The sequence below is a fragment of the Abrus precatorius genome, unplaced genomic scaffold, assembly GCF_003935025.1.
Source record: "Abrus precatorius isolate BTA unplaced genomic scaffold, Abrus_2018 Scaffold5, whole genome shotgun sequence".
Classification (NCBI taxonomy): domain Eukaryota; kingdom Viridiplantae; phylum Streptophyta; class Magnoliopsida; order Fabales; family Fabaceae; genus Abrus; species Abrus precatorius.
The window spans coordinates 3272597-3293527 of record NW_020874395.1 but is presented as its reverse complement, the minus strand read 5'-3'; the positions used below and the strand labels follow the sequence as shown (position 1 = coordinate 3293527).

General features: G+C 26.8%; 1 protein-coding gene across 1 annotated transcript; it reads right to left on the bottom strand.

The window, feature by feature from the left end:
* Positions 1 to 4154: 4154 nt before the first annotated feature.
* Positions 4155 to 9575, bottom strand: LOC113867067 (ATP sulfurylase 2). Its single transcript, XM_027502028.1, has 5 exons — positions 8850 to 9575; positions 5861 to 6266; positions 5417 to 5677; positions 4989 to 5075; positions 4155 to 4507 (listed from the first exon to the last, which is right to left on the bottom strand). Exons 1-5 carry the CDS (start codon positions 9419 to 9421, stop codon positions 4373 to 4375), a joined length of 1461 nt encoding a protein of 486 aa, XP_027357829.1. The 5' UTR covers positions 9422 to 9575; the 3' UTR covers positions 4155 to 4372.
* Between the last annotated feature and the right edge of the window lie 11356 nt (positions 9576 to 20931).

Sequence of the window (20931 nt, the reverse complement as noted above, 5' to 3'; positions counted from 1 at the left end):
GGTTTTGCCTTCAGATTTATCGACTCATTTGCTTTCTTGGGTTGGTGTTTGCTGTAGTAAAAGAGAAGGAATATGCTTATTAATTATTTGGGTAAGTACAGTGTGGTCTTTGTGGTTGCATAGAAATAGAATTATATTTTCCAATGGTGTTTTGGATGAGAGGGAAGTCCTAGATTCTATTATTCTGAGATCCTGGAAATGGTTATCACTTGTTGGTAAGGGAGAAGCTATTATGTTAGCTGATTGGTATTTGAACCCACGAAATTGCATCTGTCTTAATTTTGCATAAGTATATTTTTGCTTTTTATTTCTTTGAGTAAGTAATTTTTTGTGTATATGGGTTTTGAGTTCCCCTTGAACTCTTTTTAATAAGATTTGTTTTGCCTATAAAAAAAAACATCTAGTGTATTTAGTGATGAAAAATAGCATAGAAAGAAAGAGAAGTGAAAAATATGACAAATAACATAGAGTGATGATAAAAATAAATTCTAAGTAAAAAAATGAGGTAAAAAGTGACGTATATATATGGTTGAATATATATTTATATATATATATATATAATTATGATAAGAAAATTTAATTACAATAAATTTGTATAAAAGGTAATTAATTAACTTGATAAAAGTTTGACTAAATTAAATGTGTTAATGTTAGAGAGTAATATTATTTGCACTCAATTTGGATATGCACTCTACAAATTAAAAAGTAGTGATGTTATAGTTATATAAGGTGTCTTACATGAATACCCAAAATATTAGAATAATATTACTCAATTTTAAATTAGCCTAAATATAAAATAGTCTCGACATTTAATTACTTATTTTATTTTTTTGTCTGATTTTTAATTTTTTATAAATATATATTTTTTAATCCGTCTTCCTAAAATAGTTCAATAAAAATTTATCACATTAATTTTTTATTGGATTATATTATTGATAGAGACAAGAATAAAAATTTGTAAAAATTTAAGAAATAAGATTAAAAAAATCAGAAACCAAAGAAAAAATCATTTAAATATGTAGATGAATTTTATATTCAAGCCTTTCAAATTTTATTAGTATCTAGATCATAGTAATATGAGACTTGATTTCTTAATTCAGGTTAATTTGGTCATTATAAACTAATGCTTGTATCATACATATTTGTGCCGAAAGAATTATAGATGTTAAAAACTAATATAATAAAATTTACATTTTTATCTTTGTTTGTGTCTTTTTCTTGATATACATCAGACTAGTGAATTTAGTGATGAAAAACAACAAAGAAAAAAAAAAGAAGTGAAAAATGTAACAAATAACATATAGAGTGATGATAAAAATAAATTCTAAGTGAAAAAAAATGAGGCAAAAAGTGATATGCATATTTATGGTTGAATATATATATAAAATTGTGGCAAGAAAATTCAATTACGATAAATTGGTATAAAAGGTAATTAATTAACTTAATAAAAGTTTGACTAAATTAGATGTGTTAATTTTAAAGAGTAATATTATTTTGAGCTCAATTTGAATATGCACTCTACAAATTAAAATGTAGTGATATTATAATTATATAAAGTGTCTGACGTGAATACACAAAATGTTAAAATAATTTGTTAATTTTAAATTATATTAAATATAAGATAGTTCCGACATTTAATTACTTATTTTATTTTTTGTCATATCTTTATCTTTTTATAAATATATATTTTTTAATCCATCTTAATAACATAGTTCAATAAAAATTTATCACATTAATTTTTTTATTGAATTATTTTATTGACAGAGACAAAAATAAAAATTTGTAAAAATTTAAGAAATAAAATTAAAAACATCAAAAACTAAAGAGAAAAGCATTTAAACATATAGATGAATTTTATATTCAAACCTTTCAAATTTTATTAATATTTAGATCATAGTAATATAAGACTTAATTTCTTAATTCAAGTTAATTTACCTGCATGTTTATGCTAGAGAAATTATAGATGTTAAAAATTAATACAGTAAAATTTACTTTTTTTTACCTTTTCTTGTGTCTTTTTTATATACATCACTCGAATGAATTTGGATGTAGGAATTGGAAAAAAGAGGAACTTAAACAAAGTTACAGAATTTGAACAGTAAAATATGGAAGCAGAGTCAGAAATTTCCAAATTACAATGTTCAAGAGAGGTTAAGAAATTACGTAATACGGTTGATCCGATCATCTATCTATTATCACTTGCAGTTTCCTTTGACAGTTACACCCGACTTTAATGCAACGTTTTGGGTCCCAAGAGTGTAATTTTTGGGTCCCAAGAGTGTCATTAGTTTTTTATTTCATAATGGTTATAATATGATTCAGTGTTTCAAAATATATTAAATTTTAATGCTTATAAAATTAATTTTTAAAATTTTCACCTTTTTAAAAATTTCTTCTATTTAAATATAGAGACTAAAATAGAAAAAATAATTTTATAGGAATCAAAATCAAAATATAATATATTTTGAAGAACAAAATATATATTTAAAGCTATTTTTATTTATCTCTTATAGTTTTTATTTATATGTGGATTGATCAAAATATTTATTTATTTAAACCATTTTAGTATGGTTTGCTTTCATTTTTAAGAAGATTTTTTCAAAAAAGTATTTTGGTAAAAACAATTATAAAAGAATATTTCTTTGCAGCAAGACAATACAACAATTCAATTCTAATAATCAATTTAAATTTTAGAATTTTTTTTCAAACTCATTTCTTCACACTTCTTTGTGCTCCCTTTGGTCTGTTTCATAGGACCCCTTTAATAACTTTATAAAAAATAAATTTTTTTGTTAATTTAGTTGACAATATTAAATGTGTCAATAGTTTATATATTTTTTTCAAAATTAGTCTTAAAATTACTGGAACTTACTTCTTTGAATCTCTTTCCACTAATTAATTCATCTTCACTTTATTTATATCAGTATTTGAAATTTCTTTTTTTTTTTCCTTAATGACTACTTAAGATTGAAAGAGAAGGAAATTGTGAAATCACAGAACAACACTTCTAGTCCCTTTGAATGGCCGACCCCTTTGAATGGCCGACACCAGAACCACATGGCCAACCATACATTGTCCTCTCTTTTTTTTATGCAGTTCCAAACATTATCTATGTGGGTCATCATTCTCCTGCTATAATATCTCATTTTTCTTACTTAATTTTAATAAATTTTGTAAGTTTTGTTACAAAAATATAGTTACATAAACATAATTATGCATGACACATTAAGCGTTAGATCAATTAGAAAACTAACACCTTATATATTTATCAAACCTTATCTTATTTGCCTTTATACTATACAATGTCCTAAACATGACACAGTGAATATGAAATTTATGTAATATGAATAAATAAATGATTTGTCAAAAAAAAAAAACTTCCCAACTGCACACCTTATGTGGCTCTGCCAAGCAGAAGTAAGCATGGCTTAGAAAATCTATGGTAGAATCTAAGTGACAAAATCATATCAGCAAGCCATGTAGGGCCGTAGGGCTATGGAGAATTGCATTGTGTTATAAGGAGTAGGAACACAATTCACAACTTTTATATTTTATAGCAAATATCCAAATAAAGCATTTAAAATTTCCCTCACACAAAATAAAAAAATAAATATAAAAAAAATCAAACTATACCAATGTAAATGACACTCACTTTTACGCCATCAATAGCTACATAAAATATGATTTTCATTAATCCAACCATTCAATTATAATTATTTATTTCCTTGACTATCGGAGTTAAAGTTTATCAAAATTCAACAAAAAATATAGAATTAAATAGTCTTTATTTTTATATATTTTTAAAATATAAATTATGTTAATTTTAATGTATATGAAATAAGATATCAAATAATTTTGAATTGATTTAAAATGTTGCATATATAATTCATGTGATTAGAACTTTAAATCTAACAATTGATTTTAAGATTAAATTATCCAATAAAAAATTATTAAACAATGCAAGAATGGGTATAACTTATACTGGTGTAATATATATACACCTCACTATCTTGTCCTTGTTGTCTCCTCTTTGTCCTGTGTTCTCATGGCCACATTCTAGCCATAAACACCTTGGATTTGACAAATTTCTCTAAACCTTATATTGGACTGATCATACAGTGAAGTCTAATAGTAGATAAAGGATTTAATCTGCAATTATGCCTAACACACCACAACAAATTCTTTAGTCATGGTAATTTCACAAGAAAAAGACAAGATAATTCAATATGTTACAAAGAATTCAAATATGCTTACGCATTGCTTAAATCTTGATCATGAAGCTGGAAGACCATGCATAAAAATTGGCACTCCCAGAACTGTATTTTCAACACTATTTCTATGGAATCAATTAATGAAAAACTTCTAGTTCTTGTTAAGTAGATAGCACAGGTTGCTGTGATGGCTCTTCTGCTTGCAAGCTTTCATAATACTTGACAAGAACCTTCCATCCACTTGGGCACATAAAACCATCTGGTGGATTCTCCCCACTTCTTGCATAAGCCCGCATCTAGAAATATAAATCACCAAAGAAAACATAAAAATTTGCAAAGAACAGTTGTCCAATTGTCAAAGGAATTCGGAATCCAACTTGATGATGCATGTTATTCACTTTAGTTATGTCTCTTTTAGGCATATATATAATCATGTCGTTAGGAACCAACATCTTATTGATATTTTGTATTTAACATACTTTAATCATATATAAATTTGAAATCAAAAGCAAAATTTGAGTTAAATACAAATATTGCTGCCTTTCTTTAATTTTTCCAAGTTCCAACTCAGTAGCATACAGACAAATTACTTTTGTTTAAGTTGCAGCTAGCAAGAGTGTAAGATACAGGAACCAGGATACTGACATTGTAACCTAATATTATACACTGACTACAAAGCTATGTAATTAAAAACCAAGTATTGTTGACAAATGCCAAATTTAAGGTTGATGGAATTGGAATCTGAAACACCTGATTGAATGATAGTGAATCAAATACCTTGGTTCCAGATATAAAAAGGAAATCTTTAGCACGGGTTGGATCAAAAAATGCCATCTTACTTTCCTTAGTGTCATAAGCTGCCACCTGTATTTTAAAAATGCCAAACAAGGCAACAGATATCATTAGACTTAAGCGTGCTCTAAATAATCATAAAATGAAACAGTTCAGCAGCATAATTTTGGTAGTATATTAAACTTATGAGAAAAAATTTATGTAATAATGAACAAGTAATTTTAGTCATTTCCCTTCTCAAATAATAAGAGACATGGTATGCATCTCTAAGCAGCCAATTTGATCGACCAAATATTAACTTCAGTGAAACATTGCTTAAAATATGAAGCAAAGCATAGTGTAGAAGATACTGTTAAAAGAACGTATCTCATAGAGGAGCAAGAACAATCCATGGGTAAAGTAATACTACTTACCCTAAATGGCAAAATGTTAAGCTTCTCCAGACCAGGAGCCATGCTGAGCACCTTTTTCCCATGATCAGGGTCATACAAATCCCTTTTCTCAGTTGGGTGGCCCATACCAGCAGGATCGCGACCAACAATATAGAAGTTGGCACCTGCGTTTATCCGTGCCTTGGCATGCCACTGTACTTCAGTAGGACCTGCATAATGCATTGGTGATGGAAAAATTGCAACTATGGTAGTCTCAGGATCAAGAACTCCATCTTCTAGGACCTAAGAAGAAACAAAGAACATGATAGGATAAAATTCCATAGATTGTGCAATTACAAACGAATACATTGCTGAAATTGAATGACAGTTCAGTCATTTCCAAGGGCATTTCTGTGTGTGTGTATTGTTATAGCACATGCACATTATTATATTACTCAGCCTTATGAGAAGAACAATGGGAATTACCTTGCTATGTTGCTCCATCCTGACATCCAAGGGAACATCATCAGCCTTGGTGAAACCTCCAAGAGGATGAAGCAATAAAATTGGATTTTTGTAGCCCATTTCCAATAAGCGCTTACGAGTATCATTCATTAATAAGGCATGACCATTATGCACAGGGTTTCTTAACTGAAATGCAAAAACTGCATCTGCTTCACGTTTGTCAAATTCTTCACGAAGTTGTTTGGGAGAGAGTCTGTAGTTATCAAGACCATCATTATATTTGATAGGTTTTAGAACTTCCAAATCTCCTCCAATAAGCCAATTTCCAGCTGGAGTAATCACTTCCTCAACATATGGCAATCCTGGAGCAGTTGTACCCCAAGTTCTAGCTATTCTTTCTTCCTTGTTATGCTTGTAAATTTCAATACTGCATAACAGTTTAATGGTTAATGAAAGCCAAGAGACACCATGACAGAAATTTATTTAGATAGCCAGAGCACTTCAATAATCTTATTCTCAAAAGAATGTCCAAATGACATTAAGACTTTCAGCAACAGCAAAAGCCTTATCCTGCTAGGTGAGTTTGGATACATGAATTACACATAGCCATTAAGCTCAGTCAAGGACTGTAAAGTTTACAGTTAAAGAAAAACAGAAGACTGAAAACTGAAAGGAGGAACTTTGGTCGTCCAACTTCCAAGTAAGACCATGTGAGACATGTGAAAAGACATAATTTAAGATAGGTCAATAGTTTTTTTTTAACAATTTTACTTTACTCAGTATTTTACTTAGCCTTCAATCCAGGTTTCTAGCTGCATAAAATCAGTCTTGTACAATCATAACACACAGGTGACAATGCTTATTGTTCAGTTTTATCAAGTATCAGAGCAGCATGCTTGCTTTGCATATTCTCAAATTTATTTATCTAAGCTTAAATCATTTGCCGGGAATGATTCAGGCTTAAGAAACCCACCAAACATAATGACCCTTCATCACTTTTCAGTCACCTTATTCCCTTAATTCCTCATATAACCCCGGCACTCCTTTGTTTTTTGACCTGCTCAAAGGAGAAAATATGCCATTTATATGAGAGGAAAACATGAATAAACTGTGTGCCATAAACAAATATGGATTTGTAGATTAGATGCTTAAGGCTTTTTTTGAGTTTGGAAGGAGAAGGAAGGGAAGGATTTGAGGGGGAAGGGGAGGAGAGGAGAAGGAAGATTAACAAAAACTTCCCAATTTTTGGGAACTTAAAAGCATGAGTTTGTGGAGGTTTTGGAGGATTTATAAAACCCTCCCTCACATTTAAAAACTCCCAAACAAGGGTTATCATAAAATAGACCTTTCCCTTCCCTCGCTTCCTTTCCTAAAAGCAACTCGCCAACAAAGCCTAAAGAACCTGATGAAACTTCCGCAGACAAGCATGCCCAGTATAAATACAATTACATGGTAATCTCTTGGCCTCTTAATTTACTGTCAAAAGGTTTTCATGATAGTGTTTACTGTATAGACACATCTAGAAAATTGTTTATAGACCTCAAAGGCAAAGATTTAACAAGAGGGATCGAATGTAACACCATATTTCATAAAGATGAAGGCTTTGGGGGATGGTCATATTTGGTAATTTCCAATATAAACTTGTGGTGCAGCCAAGGAGTTCACTGGCAAGACAGGAAATAGAATCAACCAGTTCTTTATGAGAATTAAACATGCTTCGAGCCTTGGAGTGATGTGCCATTTCAAATTTGAACTTTGAGTCACACCCAAATCAGATCAAAGTTCATAACTTGGTAGCGAGAGAGGAAGCTCAATAACACTTTCTTGCCTCCCGAAATTTGAAAAATGAAGCCAAGACCTTTCATGTCAGCAAGGCAGTGAAAAACAAAGTGAATCAGTCAATGATTGACATTTTCTCTAAATGTGAGATTTGATCACACAGACCACAATGTTCATATTCCATCCATAGCCAGTATCATTCAAAGGAGCAATATGAGCAGCTCTCCAGCTCTTTTATTAAGTGCTGGAAAGTGGAAAGCCTCGCTCACAGCAATGCTGGTAAGACCCTTCAAACTCAAATCCATGTCTCTAAATAATGGATACTAAATAGTGATGTTTCAGATCACATGACAGCTACTAACTTAACTAGTGCCCATTTGAAATCATTCCGTAGCCATTTGGTTGTAAGTTGTAACTAAAGATTAAAATCTACTTCTGCTGTTTCAACTTCCATTTACATGCATTTTTTTTAAGAACCAATCAGCATTCCATATATCTTCCAAATCTTTCACAAACACACCAAACATACTATTTTGGCCTGCCATACTGTCTGCTAACAAGTGCAAACACGAGAGACACCTCCACAACACAATGCCACTTACATGCATTTCATCAATATCTTCACTAGAGGACTGAGATGGAAACCATTCCCATTCTTGCTCAGCAAGTTGGGCATTTTGAATCTATATGTTCCAACTAGAGGGACATATTAACATAAGAAAAATATGTGTAATTTGACAAAGATAGTTCAATAATTTTTGTGACCAAGAAAGTCCAACATATAATTTTTGTGAATTGTTCCATTGACTAAGCTTTTCACTCGGCCTTCCCTAAAGCTCACGGTTCAATTTTACAGTAGATAGTGGAGAAGGAAGCGAGCAGGAGGCGAGGCCACCCCATTCTAGTGGCAGGGCATGCCATAAGCCTCAGCCATGGTTACATTGATAATTAAAATAATCTACCAAAGCTAATTTCTGGCAGCAGAAACCAAACCTAAGTACTCTTAGCTACATTGATACAATAACCAACTGAACCAAGACCCTTTGCTGGGGGCTTCATAAATTTACTCAAATCAGCATATCAATGTTAATTTCTCATTAGGGATTCAAATGGAGGTACCATAAATCTAGTATTTGTTCCTTTTTACAACTGTAATCACTAAAATTCATACAGCAAAATAATTGATCAATCGACAAGAAAACACCAATCAGAAAAGAAAAAAAACACTAACCTTCGAAGAATAGCAACACGATCCCCATCAGGGCCAAGCAACCCCACATGTAAAGATGACCCAATTCTCTCTTTAGCCTCATCATCAATGGCCAACACAATGGGAAGTGACATGTTCGCCACAGAACCATCCTTCATCCTAAGGGAATTGAAATGCAAACTCTGCAGATACTCATCCTCCCTCATGAACCCCTTCAAGGGACTAGCCCAACCTTCCCCTATAACATGCACCCACTCAAGATCAATCCTCGTGAGCTGCACCGTGGGCAGTGACTCAGCCTCCAGTGTCTTAGAACCACTCAGACTCTTTGGCACCACAAGATCCACCAATGCCCCTCCATCAGGCTCAATCAAGGAACTCTTGATCACCATGTTACCACAAGAAGAACCACACTGCACTCTTGGCTTCACTTTACACGTGGTGATGATTAATGGGTTGGTGGCGTAAATGGGTTTAGGACGAATCTTGTTGTAGTTTAAACAAGTGTTGTTGTGGCTTAACTTGTCCTTGTTTGCATGGTTGTTGTTGAGGTTGAGGTGAGAAGCAAGGTGTAGTTTGATGGTTAGAGACATGCTATAGTGGGAAATGGGACGTTATTGGAGAGAGAAAGAAGTGATTTTTTGTGAAGAGAAGAAAGAGAGTGCTTAACAAAGGCGTGTAACGTGGGAAAGTGAGAAACAAAAGAACAAGAGTATGGTACACTGTTGTTTCACAACAACCACAACTATGAATGTGGCTAACATGTTGGAATGATGAGGCCACGCAAGTTGCTCTTTGAGTGTGTGGATGAGAAAAGAAAGGGTGCAAGTCCTTCCTCAAACTGGGGACCATAGTTTTTGTACCAAAAGCTTAAGCTTTGGTTGAACCGTTCATATGAGAGTTTTTATTTCTCTTAAATGTCATTTTACATAAATCGATACACTAGACTTTTTTAGTTAATCATGTCAATTAATAGTTACCAACACACAAAAAGTACTCAACTTGAAAAATTTTTGAGAACAAAATAAAAATATATTTTAATTCTAATAAATTTAAATAGTGCTTTTATCTTCTTCTTCTTCTTTTTACTTTTTCTTTATTCATATCACTGGCTACATTATTCTGTTCTCTCCTTCTCTTCTGTCTTTTGCTATACTTTGTATTTAAATTAGATTTCGTACACGTAAAATATAAGAATTTATAAAATAATATTTTTATATTATCGATTATTTAAAATGAGAGTTTAATTTTAAGATATCAATTAATTAGAACAATATAATTTTTAAATCAATTGTTATAAATGTTAATAATTATTACTTATATAATAATTCATGATCATTTGATAATAAAGTGAATAATTTTTACTTTGTCTGTATATTTAAATTAATTTTTTTAAAATATATTAATAATATTATTAAAAAAATTAAGTTGCATTATTTTCATGTTATAAATACAATTTTAAGTTTAAGAAAAATTAATGTACAAATCTTAAATATATACGTTAAAAATTAATAAACTTTAAAAGTCATGAAATTATAATTATATTTTTTAGTTTGTGCTAAAAAAATAATTTGAGTTTAATATAATAAAATTTTGGAAACTTTTATTATTTTATTGAAAAAGGTATACTTTATTTTATTCTCTAACTTTAAAAAGTTACAATTTATTCTTAATTTTGAAAAAAGTCATTTATCTTTTTTCTGTCATATATATTTATTCTTCCTTCACTAGTTCCTCTTCTTACCTTCACTTTATTATCTTCCTCCTCTTCCATCAGATCAGCACCAGACTTCATATGCTTCAAAACGACAGAATATCTACTTTTTGAACCAACCAATCCATGCTTCAAACGACAACGACAAAAGAATAATAGGAGGCACAACCCACAAATGTGTCGCATTCGCATTATACTCTTCAAAATCACTTCTAAACTGAACCTCTTCAAAGACACTGCCATGGTGCCTCTGAGTCTGTGCAAAGTTAAAGACATTAAACCAAAACTTGTAAAACATGAGCAAATTGCAGAGAGGAAGAAGAAGATACTGTGGAAGCCAAAACAATGAGACGTCATAGGCCAAAGAAGAGTAAGAAGAAGATACTGTGCTGGAAGAGAATTGCAAAAAAATGAAAAAATCTTTAACAGAAGTTAATAAAAAAATATTTAACATATTTGATAATTAAAGCATTAAAGTAAATTTTTAAAATAAAAATAAAAAATTTAAAGAATTAAAAAAATATTTTTTATTTTTATTCTTCATCAATAATTGAAGGATACCAATTAGCAGGTACACAATAGACAACCCTATATAATAAATCTTATAATATTTTTTATTTTATGATTTTAAGATAAATAAATTGAATGATTAACTTATAATAGATAAAATTTAATTAAATGTAATAAAAAATTCCCAAGGATACTAAATACTAAACTTTTTTCGTCTACTGCCAATGATAACAGATACTATATTGGATATATATACTTGATTAATTTGAATCAAACTGAATAAAATTATCATGACTGATAAAGCTTTTTAATAAAATTTTATTGTAACTGTATTTATACGAATTCGAATTCTGTCCCTTAATATTAACGTAAATATTAATATTAATTTACTACAAGAGAAAATATTTTCATAAAACTCCTCTTCTTTAAGAAAAAAGTTAAATACGTTGAAAATTAATTAAGTTAACAAGTTTGTTTTAAAAAAAAACTAATAACATATTTTTTTAACTAGCTCTTAATTATCGATTAAAATCTATTAAAATTACAAAAAAAATATTTGAATTTCATTTTTAATTTAATGATTTTTTTGTATTTTGTAATTTTAATAAATTGTAATTAATTATCAAAAGTATATTAAAAATGTATTAGAGAATAAATAATTATATTAAAATTATAAATTATTAAAAATAAGATTCATATATTCTTATTTTTTATAAATTTTAACTAATAATTAAAATTTTAAAAGAGATATCAAATAACAAAAGCATCATTAAATATGTACATTAATTAGTAAAGAGTTATTTTAACTTTTTAAAATTAAATTAAAAATATAATTTAATAAACACATTTATTACATTTAATTGTGATAAAAAACCAATTACTTATCTTAGAATTTTTTATATTTAAAATTAAATATTGCTAATACACCTTAAATTAAAAAAAATTATAAAAATATTTTATTTTAAATTATATAGAAGTCGATTATAATTGTAAAAGTTGATTATAATTGATTTTATTTTAATTTTTAAAATTCATTTGTACAAAAATTGATTATTAATTTTTAAATCGACTATGTATAAGAATATTTTAAAAATAAAAAATTTAATTATAATTACCTTCTTAACAAATAAATGTATAATTTTTCAATGCAATTTAGGACATATGTGTAATGTTTGATTTTAAAAACTGTATTTAGGTAAAAAAAAAAAAAAAAAACCGCTGTATAACATCTACACCGTCTTCTCCAGCGGGCTTTGAGTTTAGAAGGTTTGAACAAAATGAAAAATTTTGAGTTTGATTGCAAATTATGTAAAGAGGAATCAAATGAAAGGAACACTGTCACAAGTCAAAAACAAACCATTTCTTGTTTTCTTTTTATTTTTCCTTATTCTCTTTCACGGCTTTGTTTTATAGTTCCACCAGACTATGGCTTTTAATACGCAGTTTTTTTCAATGTGTGTTCAAAGATATAGGATAAAAATTTGATAAATAATATATCTTTATTTAAAGTTATAACATTCATTGTCATTAATGAACTAAATTTAGTAATGTATGTAAGTTTTATTATATAAATTCTTATATATAGAGTGGGCTCTTAGGTACACTAAAATATTTGTATAATACGAAGCTAGACATGTTAAATTTAAGGTGTTAATAATAAAAAAATATTAAAAATTTATATTTATTATATTTTTATAAATTTAATATAATTTTTTAATATAAATTATTGCATTTAAATATTTAAACTTAATCTTAAGGGTTAAAGTTAATAAAAACTCTTAATAATAACATTTTTTTTTAATTTGTGCATGTAACAAAAGTATCTTGTTGGAGGCACTTTGGTAGGTATAATTTGTTTCATTACTTTGTTAAAAATTAAATTGAAGTGCAATTTTATAAGTATTTTGTTGTTATCTTTTATTAATTAAATGTTTTATTTTGGTAACTCATATCATAAAAGTTGATATACATTGTTGAAATAAAATTTTAATTTTAGTTAAAAAAAATACAACACTAAAAGTATTTACAATATTACATTTAAATTTTATTTTCTATTAACCTTAACCCTAAAAAGATTAAACATTAAAATTAAATAATTTATTTTTTAATAAAAGTTTACTGCTTTTAAATATTTAAACTCAATCCTAAAGTTAAAGGTCAGTCAAACTTTTTTTTTTAAATTATGAATTTTAGGAATTATATTTTAGAGAAATCACAATTTTTTAGAATATTGTTGATGGTTTTTAGATGTTTAAAAGTTGTTTAAAATATTTTTATAAGATTTTTTTAAGATCACTATTTAAGGATCAATAAATAATAATTTTTAAAAAAAATTATTTTAAAATGCATTGACAATAATGGGTGTTAGTGTCTCTCTACGTTTTTTTTAATAAAAAGTTACATTTTAGTTCTTTAAGTAATGTTGTAAGGTACTTAGTTATCTATTTTCATCTTTATAAGTCTAACTAAAACTTGCATTTAGGTTTACTTGTTTTATATATCTCAAATATGACAAAATATATAATAAAAATAGACACATTTTTATTTACATGAAATGAAAAATCAACTACAATTTGTGAGAATATAGTTTGATTGAAAAACATTAATAATATATTAAGTGGCTAAACATTGTGTATTGAATAATGAATGAATCAAGAAGCACCCTATGCATACTCTCTCTTCAACATTTATTATACTTCTAAATTTGTCTATTTAACTTAATTATAAGCAAATGTCAAAATCATTTAACTCCAAACAATTAGTCAAGTAGATCATGTTCTCATTCATTTTATTTTATTTTATTTTTTGTGATGAGATAATTATAAATATTCTTTAAGCATGAGGGCCTCCTCTACCCTCAATTAGGTGGCATTTCCTCTGTCTATTTTTTTTAAAGGCAAGATCATTTAAGTTCATATATCTTATACTATTTTAAAAAGACACTGCTGATAACTCCCATAATTGCAGTTATTTGGGCATAATTTATAATATCATTTGCTCTATCAATGCTTAATTTAGTCCACTAATAATGCAAATGAGTTAAGTTTAACCACTACAATTGACATCATATATTATTTTTTTATTTTCATTTTTGAATATTTTCTGTATCTAAAAACACACTTCAAATATAAAAAGGGACACCTTAAGCTCCTAGTGATGCACAACATTTTCCTGAACTTGTATAAATATTTTTGGAATTTGACATACTATTATTTATATTTGAGATATTTTTATATATTGAATCGTATCCTGGACATACCAATTAGATCCAAACAAAGCTAAAGGACCCAACAAAAAAGAAAAATCAAGAAAGAAAAATAGAAGCAGATCAAGAGCAAATCAATGTTGTGATAAATGCTTTCACATGTCATGGCATAAAGTCATGATTAAAAAATAAAATGACTAAATAAATAATTAGATTGTTAATAGTATTATCCTATCTGAATTTAATTCCTTTAAAATGTGAAAGGTGCACTATAAAAGTGAAATTATAACTAATAATTTAAAAATTAGCAGTCAAAATTTTAACAAATTCACAATTTATGTTATACGTGTGTATTTTTTTATCATTTTAATCATTAAATTTTTAATTAAAAGATAACTATAGTTTAAACTCTAAAATTTACGCCCCTATTTAAAATAATCAAATCATTAATAATTTTCTTAATTTGGTTACAAATTATTGACAATATAAGTGGCAAATCAATCCTTCACCCCTACATGCAATAATGAAAAGATAAGAAGTGCTTGAAGGGAGAATAATGGGAAATAAAAACTAGACAACATAATATTAACTATATACAAATAATTAATTGATTTTTTAATAGTTAATGATATTAGATATTTAAAATACATTTAAAGATATCGTTTAAGTTATTGGTAACATGTGGCAATTTCACTTAATAAAATGCTTAATAAATATTATTTTATTCTATAATAATATACTCATTTTAATTATTCTTATGTTAATCAGATGATAAAAAAAAAAAGATATAACATTTTCATACGTCTTAAGAAATCATTGAAATAGATGACACAATAAACATAACCAAATATTATATATATATATATATATATATATATATTATGTTTATAATATTTTAATGTTATACTCTTTCAAATTTTAATTGAAAAAGAATTTTTTAAAATATAAATTATTAGAATAATTTTATCAAAAATTATATTGAGTCGTATTACTCATTGGATTTTATATTTAATTCCAATCAATATATATTGAGTTTTTATTTTTATATTCCGATACAGTAAATTTTATTTAGTAAATAAATAACTTATAAAATTAAAAATATAATTGTTTTATCTCTATTTTCTTATTTAAATTTTAGAATTTTCTGTAATTCTTTATTCTCATTTAAACAAAGGTAAATGTTGATATCAACCATTTTCATATTTATTTGAGTGGCACGTGATTCTCGCGGCTTTTCGGTACAGCGATTGATTGCGACTGCACTTTAAATTTGTGGGCCGCGGTGCCTTGTCAACTACAAGACATGAGATTAATTATAGGTTTTCTTTTAATATGCTTTTTAAAATAATATTTATCAAAACATTAGATAAATTTATGAAAATATAATAATTTAAAAATTACTTTATAAGTGGATAAAATTTTAAAGTATCAAAAATAGTTATTAGTGATTTAAAAATTATATTACAAATATTAAAATGTTAGTAGCAATTTTTTAAAAAATTATTAAAATTTTAAAATACTAATGCATTTAAATCTACCAGTTGCTAAAAAAAAAAAAAACATTACATTTCAAACATTGTCAAAATTCCTCATATTTTAGTAATTTATTTTTAAAATCCTATATGTTAGTAATTTTTTCCAAATTTTTCTATTTAAAAAAGACTCAATTATATCACTTTAATTAATATTATTCACTTACAACAACAAAAAAAAGTTATTTTAAATTATATAGCAGTTTTATTTGATGTGTATATGAAGATACATGATAAAATATTAATAAATAATTTCATTTTTATTTAATATTATAATATACTAAAATTTATAATATCTTGTAATTTTAATTAAAAATTATGTTGCATAATTTTTTTATCATGGATCTTTATACACATGCTAACAAATTAAACAATTAATTTGTTTGTTTCATCAAATAAATAAATTGGAGCTTTATTTTAAATTTAGTTGTTTATATGATAGATAACTGTTTCATGTGTATATATAAAATAATGGAAGAAGTAAATTATATATATATATATATATATACATTAAATTTTAAATTATATCTTTAAAAATTATTATTACACATTTTAAATTTAAATATTTTTATTATTTTATTCTTTAACTTTTTTTTAGAAGACTAATGTGATAACCTCTCAGGCCAATATTTTTAAATTATTTTTTACTGTTAAAAATATATTAATATCATTACAAGAAATATATTGAAATATAAAAAAAATATTCATATAAAAAATTAAATATAAATATTAATTATAGAAACTAATTTGTGAATAAATATAAACTAGAGGGACTAAATATACAAACTAAAATTAAAAAACTATAAACTTGTTTAGGAAAAAAAAAGTGATATATCAAATTAAAAAATCATAAAATTTTAAAAAATTTAAAGTAAAATTTTCAAATAAATTTATATGTAATATAGTTTGACATTTGAAAGATAGTAATTTTTCTTTAAAAAAATATTTTTAAATATTTTATACAAATAAAAATTATAATAAAAATATAAATGCTGATATTTTATTTTTATTTGAATGTATAATAAAAGATAAATATATAAACTAAAAATATTAATTTAAATTCTTGAGATGAGTTTGTTAATCTTATATTCAAAATATATAATTATTGACTAATACAAAAATTTAAATTATTTTATGATTTTATTTACCTCAATCCTTTAAATTGAGTTTAAACATATAAAATTAAGAAGTTTTTATTAAAATAAATAAATACTATTAAAGATAAAATTGTAAATAAATATTTTTTATTTTAATAAAAAATATTATAATTATTTGCTCAAATGTATTTTTAAGAGTTAGAATTAATATTTTTTTATTTTTATTTGGTTTTTAAAAATTTGCATATTAGAAAAGGAGTATACCTTGTGTGAAAATTATTATTTTTTTTACTGATGAAAGGAAATATTTTATTTTGAAAAGTATTAATTTCGTTTAAAAAATTGTTTTTTTGTGTCTTTTATCTTAAATTAAAAAAGACATTTTTTTTGAATAATTAACTTGAACAATGAAAGAAAATATTTTTAATTTTAAAGATATTAAATTTAAATTGAGAGAATTATTTAAAAATCATTTTTTTATTTTATAAATATATCTACTTTTATATTGTGTTTAAGTAAGTACATCACTAATTAATAAACTTTTAGGATTCAAATAACCTTAGAGATAAATCAACTCAATTAATATTACTTGGCCTCTTTTGTGTAAATTCAAAATTATTTTGAAATGAAATTAATTTTAAACTTATTATTTTAATTTTTAGATATAAATTTACTCTTTCATAAAATTAAGATTAATAATTGATTACTTAATAAATTCTTACTACCTAAATAATGTTCAAGATAGATCATCCACTAAATTAACATTACTTAGTTATGAGATGAATTTAAAAATAGTCTTTTAAATGTATATTTTTTAATTTTGATAATTTTTATTTTATTATTATTTTTTATTGTTAAGGTTTTGGTAAACATTTCAAGTTTCCGATGTAATATAAAAAAAGGTTTGTCATATCTATATATTGGTAGACATATCAATAATTTATACTATCGTATATAAATTTTTTAATTAAAAATAAATAAGTATTTTCAATTTGATTATAAATTAAAATATAATTAACTAAAAAATAAAGTAAATTTTAGTAGAGAAAGAATTATGAGTTGAGCTAAAATTAGATTTTATTATTATTTCCTTTCCATATTTTGAAGATCAAATATTTAGGTACGAATATATAAATGTAGATTGACTCTCTCAAAGTTCTTTGTATCAATTTTCGCATATAAGGTTTATAAAAGCATTAAATGAATAATAATTCCTTAACTACTCAATTAATCTTTTAACATTAAAAACAAGAGTTAATAAGCAATCAATATATTGAAACTTATTTCTAGAATCACAACACATTAAGTGAGTTTCATTAAATTTGATTTTAAAATTTGTTTTCCAACTAATCTTAAACCCTAAATCAAAAGACTGTTTCCTAGAATATAATCAAGTATTAAGAACTAATGAAACCACCAATATTTATATATATAAAAAAAGAGATATTATAAATAAATCATCAAAATACTTCAGAGTAGAAGATTTTATCCAATCCCACAAGGGTTCTAGCTATTCATGATAGCCACTACAATGCAATGAAAAGAGAAAAGAGATGAGGTCAATGGTTTCCACAATCTTTCTTGCCCTAAATCTCTCTTTTATGCTTGTTCTGCTCTTCTCGATGTCCTTTTCTTATGATTCTCCTTATTTAAATTTGGAATAAATGAATTTTTGCTCAAGTGAGGATTTTTTGCTACAACGAGCAGCTCTTGTTACAGCAGGATATCCTACAATTTACATAAATTAAACTCTCTTTATTTCAAATAACACACATAAACAACTAACATAAATTGTAATAATAACAAATAACAAAATAAGGGTGTTATAAGCGAAAACAAGGTAGAAACTCTACTCTGGTGTGTGCTTTCTCACTTGAGGGGGAAAGGATATGAATGTCATTTGCCTTCCTCCTAAATAAGCTCCTAAAAATCAATAAATCAACAAAAAGGAGATTAAAATGAATGTTTATCTCAATTTCTAATTCAACTAAGCTAACTAACTTAAATTTCTACAAATAAAAAGGGAATTGACATTTAAATTAATAATTTTAAAGCAATTAAGTGCTTAAATTTGTATAAACATTTACTCAAACTAGGCACTTATCATTCATGCACAGTAGACACAAAATTTATTAATAAAAAATATTATTTACAAGCAAACTTATACAACTATACCAACAATAACATACAATAATAATAGTATAAACACACACAACTTTATAACTTTTCACAAAATTTTATTTTATTTTATTTCTATTTTACTAACTTATTAAGATGAATATTATCCTTAAATGTTAGGAGTGAGCAAAAATAATATATTACATGTAACTGATAAGATTGAACCATAAAAAATATAGTAAAATCAAAGTTTTATACCTAATGGTTTTAGATGAGTAAATTTTATAGGGTTATTTGGTGAAATTTGGTTGGCTTCGGTTGCAAAAATATAAAATTGTCAGTACCCGAATTTAATTGACAAAGAAATATTCACATGTGGATATATATATAAATTTAAAGCCACCCTAATTACCATATATAAAAAGGGCAATTTTGTAATTTAGTCTGAGATAATTAATATTAATGAAACTCAACTTCCTTAAAACTCCAATCTTTATGGTCTTATCTTCTTACGTTTCCTCTTTGAATACATCATAGTTGTAACGCTTCGAGTTTTGTAATAGTATTTTAATTATTAATATAAATATATGAATTACTATTTGAATAAGCTTTTAACTTGTGTGGTAATGTGTATATGTGTGTAAATACATGTGGAAGCGTATATGTTTGTGTATTATGGTTGAAAGGTGAAAGTGGACTTGTGATTGGATTGGAATGTAGGCTAAGTGGGTACTGCAAGGGCATTCTCGATGTAGCAAGAAGGTCTTAGGCAAGGGGTGTGCATATGTTGCGTTCTCGTTGCGGTGAGAGTCTCCTCGCTATAGCGAGAGGGCAACAAAGGAGATGCACTTCTGGGATGTTATCTCATTGTAGCGAGATTATGCAAAAATTAGAGTGTAGTTTGGTCTGATATTTTCGCTATAGCGAGAGATGCCTTACTGTAGCTAGAATATCGCGACTTCTAGGGTAGTTGAGAGGTTTAGGATTTGGAAAAACACATTTTCTAGCCTTTCTCTTCATCCCTCTTTCGATTCTCTTGATTCTCAACCCTATTTCACTGATTAAATTACCTCAAAAGCCGTTTGGGTACAGAATTGAAGGTTACAATCACGTTTAAAATGTTTGGAAGTGAGTTTAAAGAGTTAGGGTTTATGTTTTTCATTCTTTCTCTGATCTCCTTGATTTCTCATGGAGTTTTTCCCTATACTTAGGACGAAAATCGGTGGGAAGTACTTCCATCGTTGAGTTCATATTGAGTCTTCGATTCGAGGTAAGGGAGACTTTACCCTATCTTATTTTGCTTGAAATCCATTTATTTTGCTATGAGTTGCAATGTGGTTGAGATAGAACATAGGAAAATGTGTATTTTAATGAAAATTTCGTAAGAAGCATAATATGGTAGTTATTGAGTGATGTGTATGATGGAATGAACTTGATTGACATAGAATTAGGATGAAAATTGTATGATTAATTATAATGTGATTGATATTGAGCATGATATGTGATGACATGGTGATGGAAATCGTATGGTTGGCTACAATGTGGTTGAAATATGTGTTGACATGCCATTGGTTGATGATGAATAATATGAAATGGGTGAGAATATGTGTGAATGTAATTGTGATTGTGAAATATTAGAAAAAATTATGAATGATTTAGCAATACACTGGGGTGCGGAAGATGGGGCGGTAGAAATATTTTGGGGAAGAGAGAGTGATGGTGACACTAACAGTGAGCGTGGGTGCATCTTTGCTTGGGGGCCAGGACTGCACACATTGATCTGTGGAGCGGGAGCTATCTGGCGACTATTCATGGTATGGAACTAAGTAAATCTCTAAGGTTGACGGCGTCACAAAACTGTGATCACGGTGCCACAATGAGCGTGGCTAATGTGTAGCAAGCGTATATGTGTTTGTGGATTGATTGA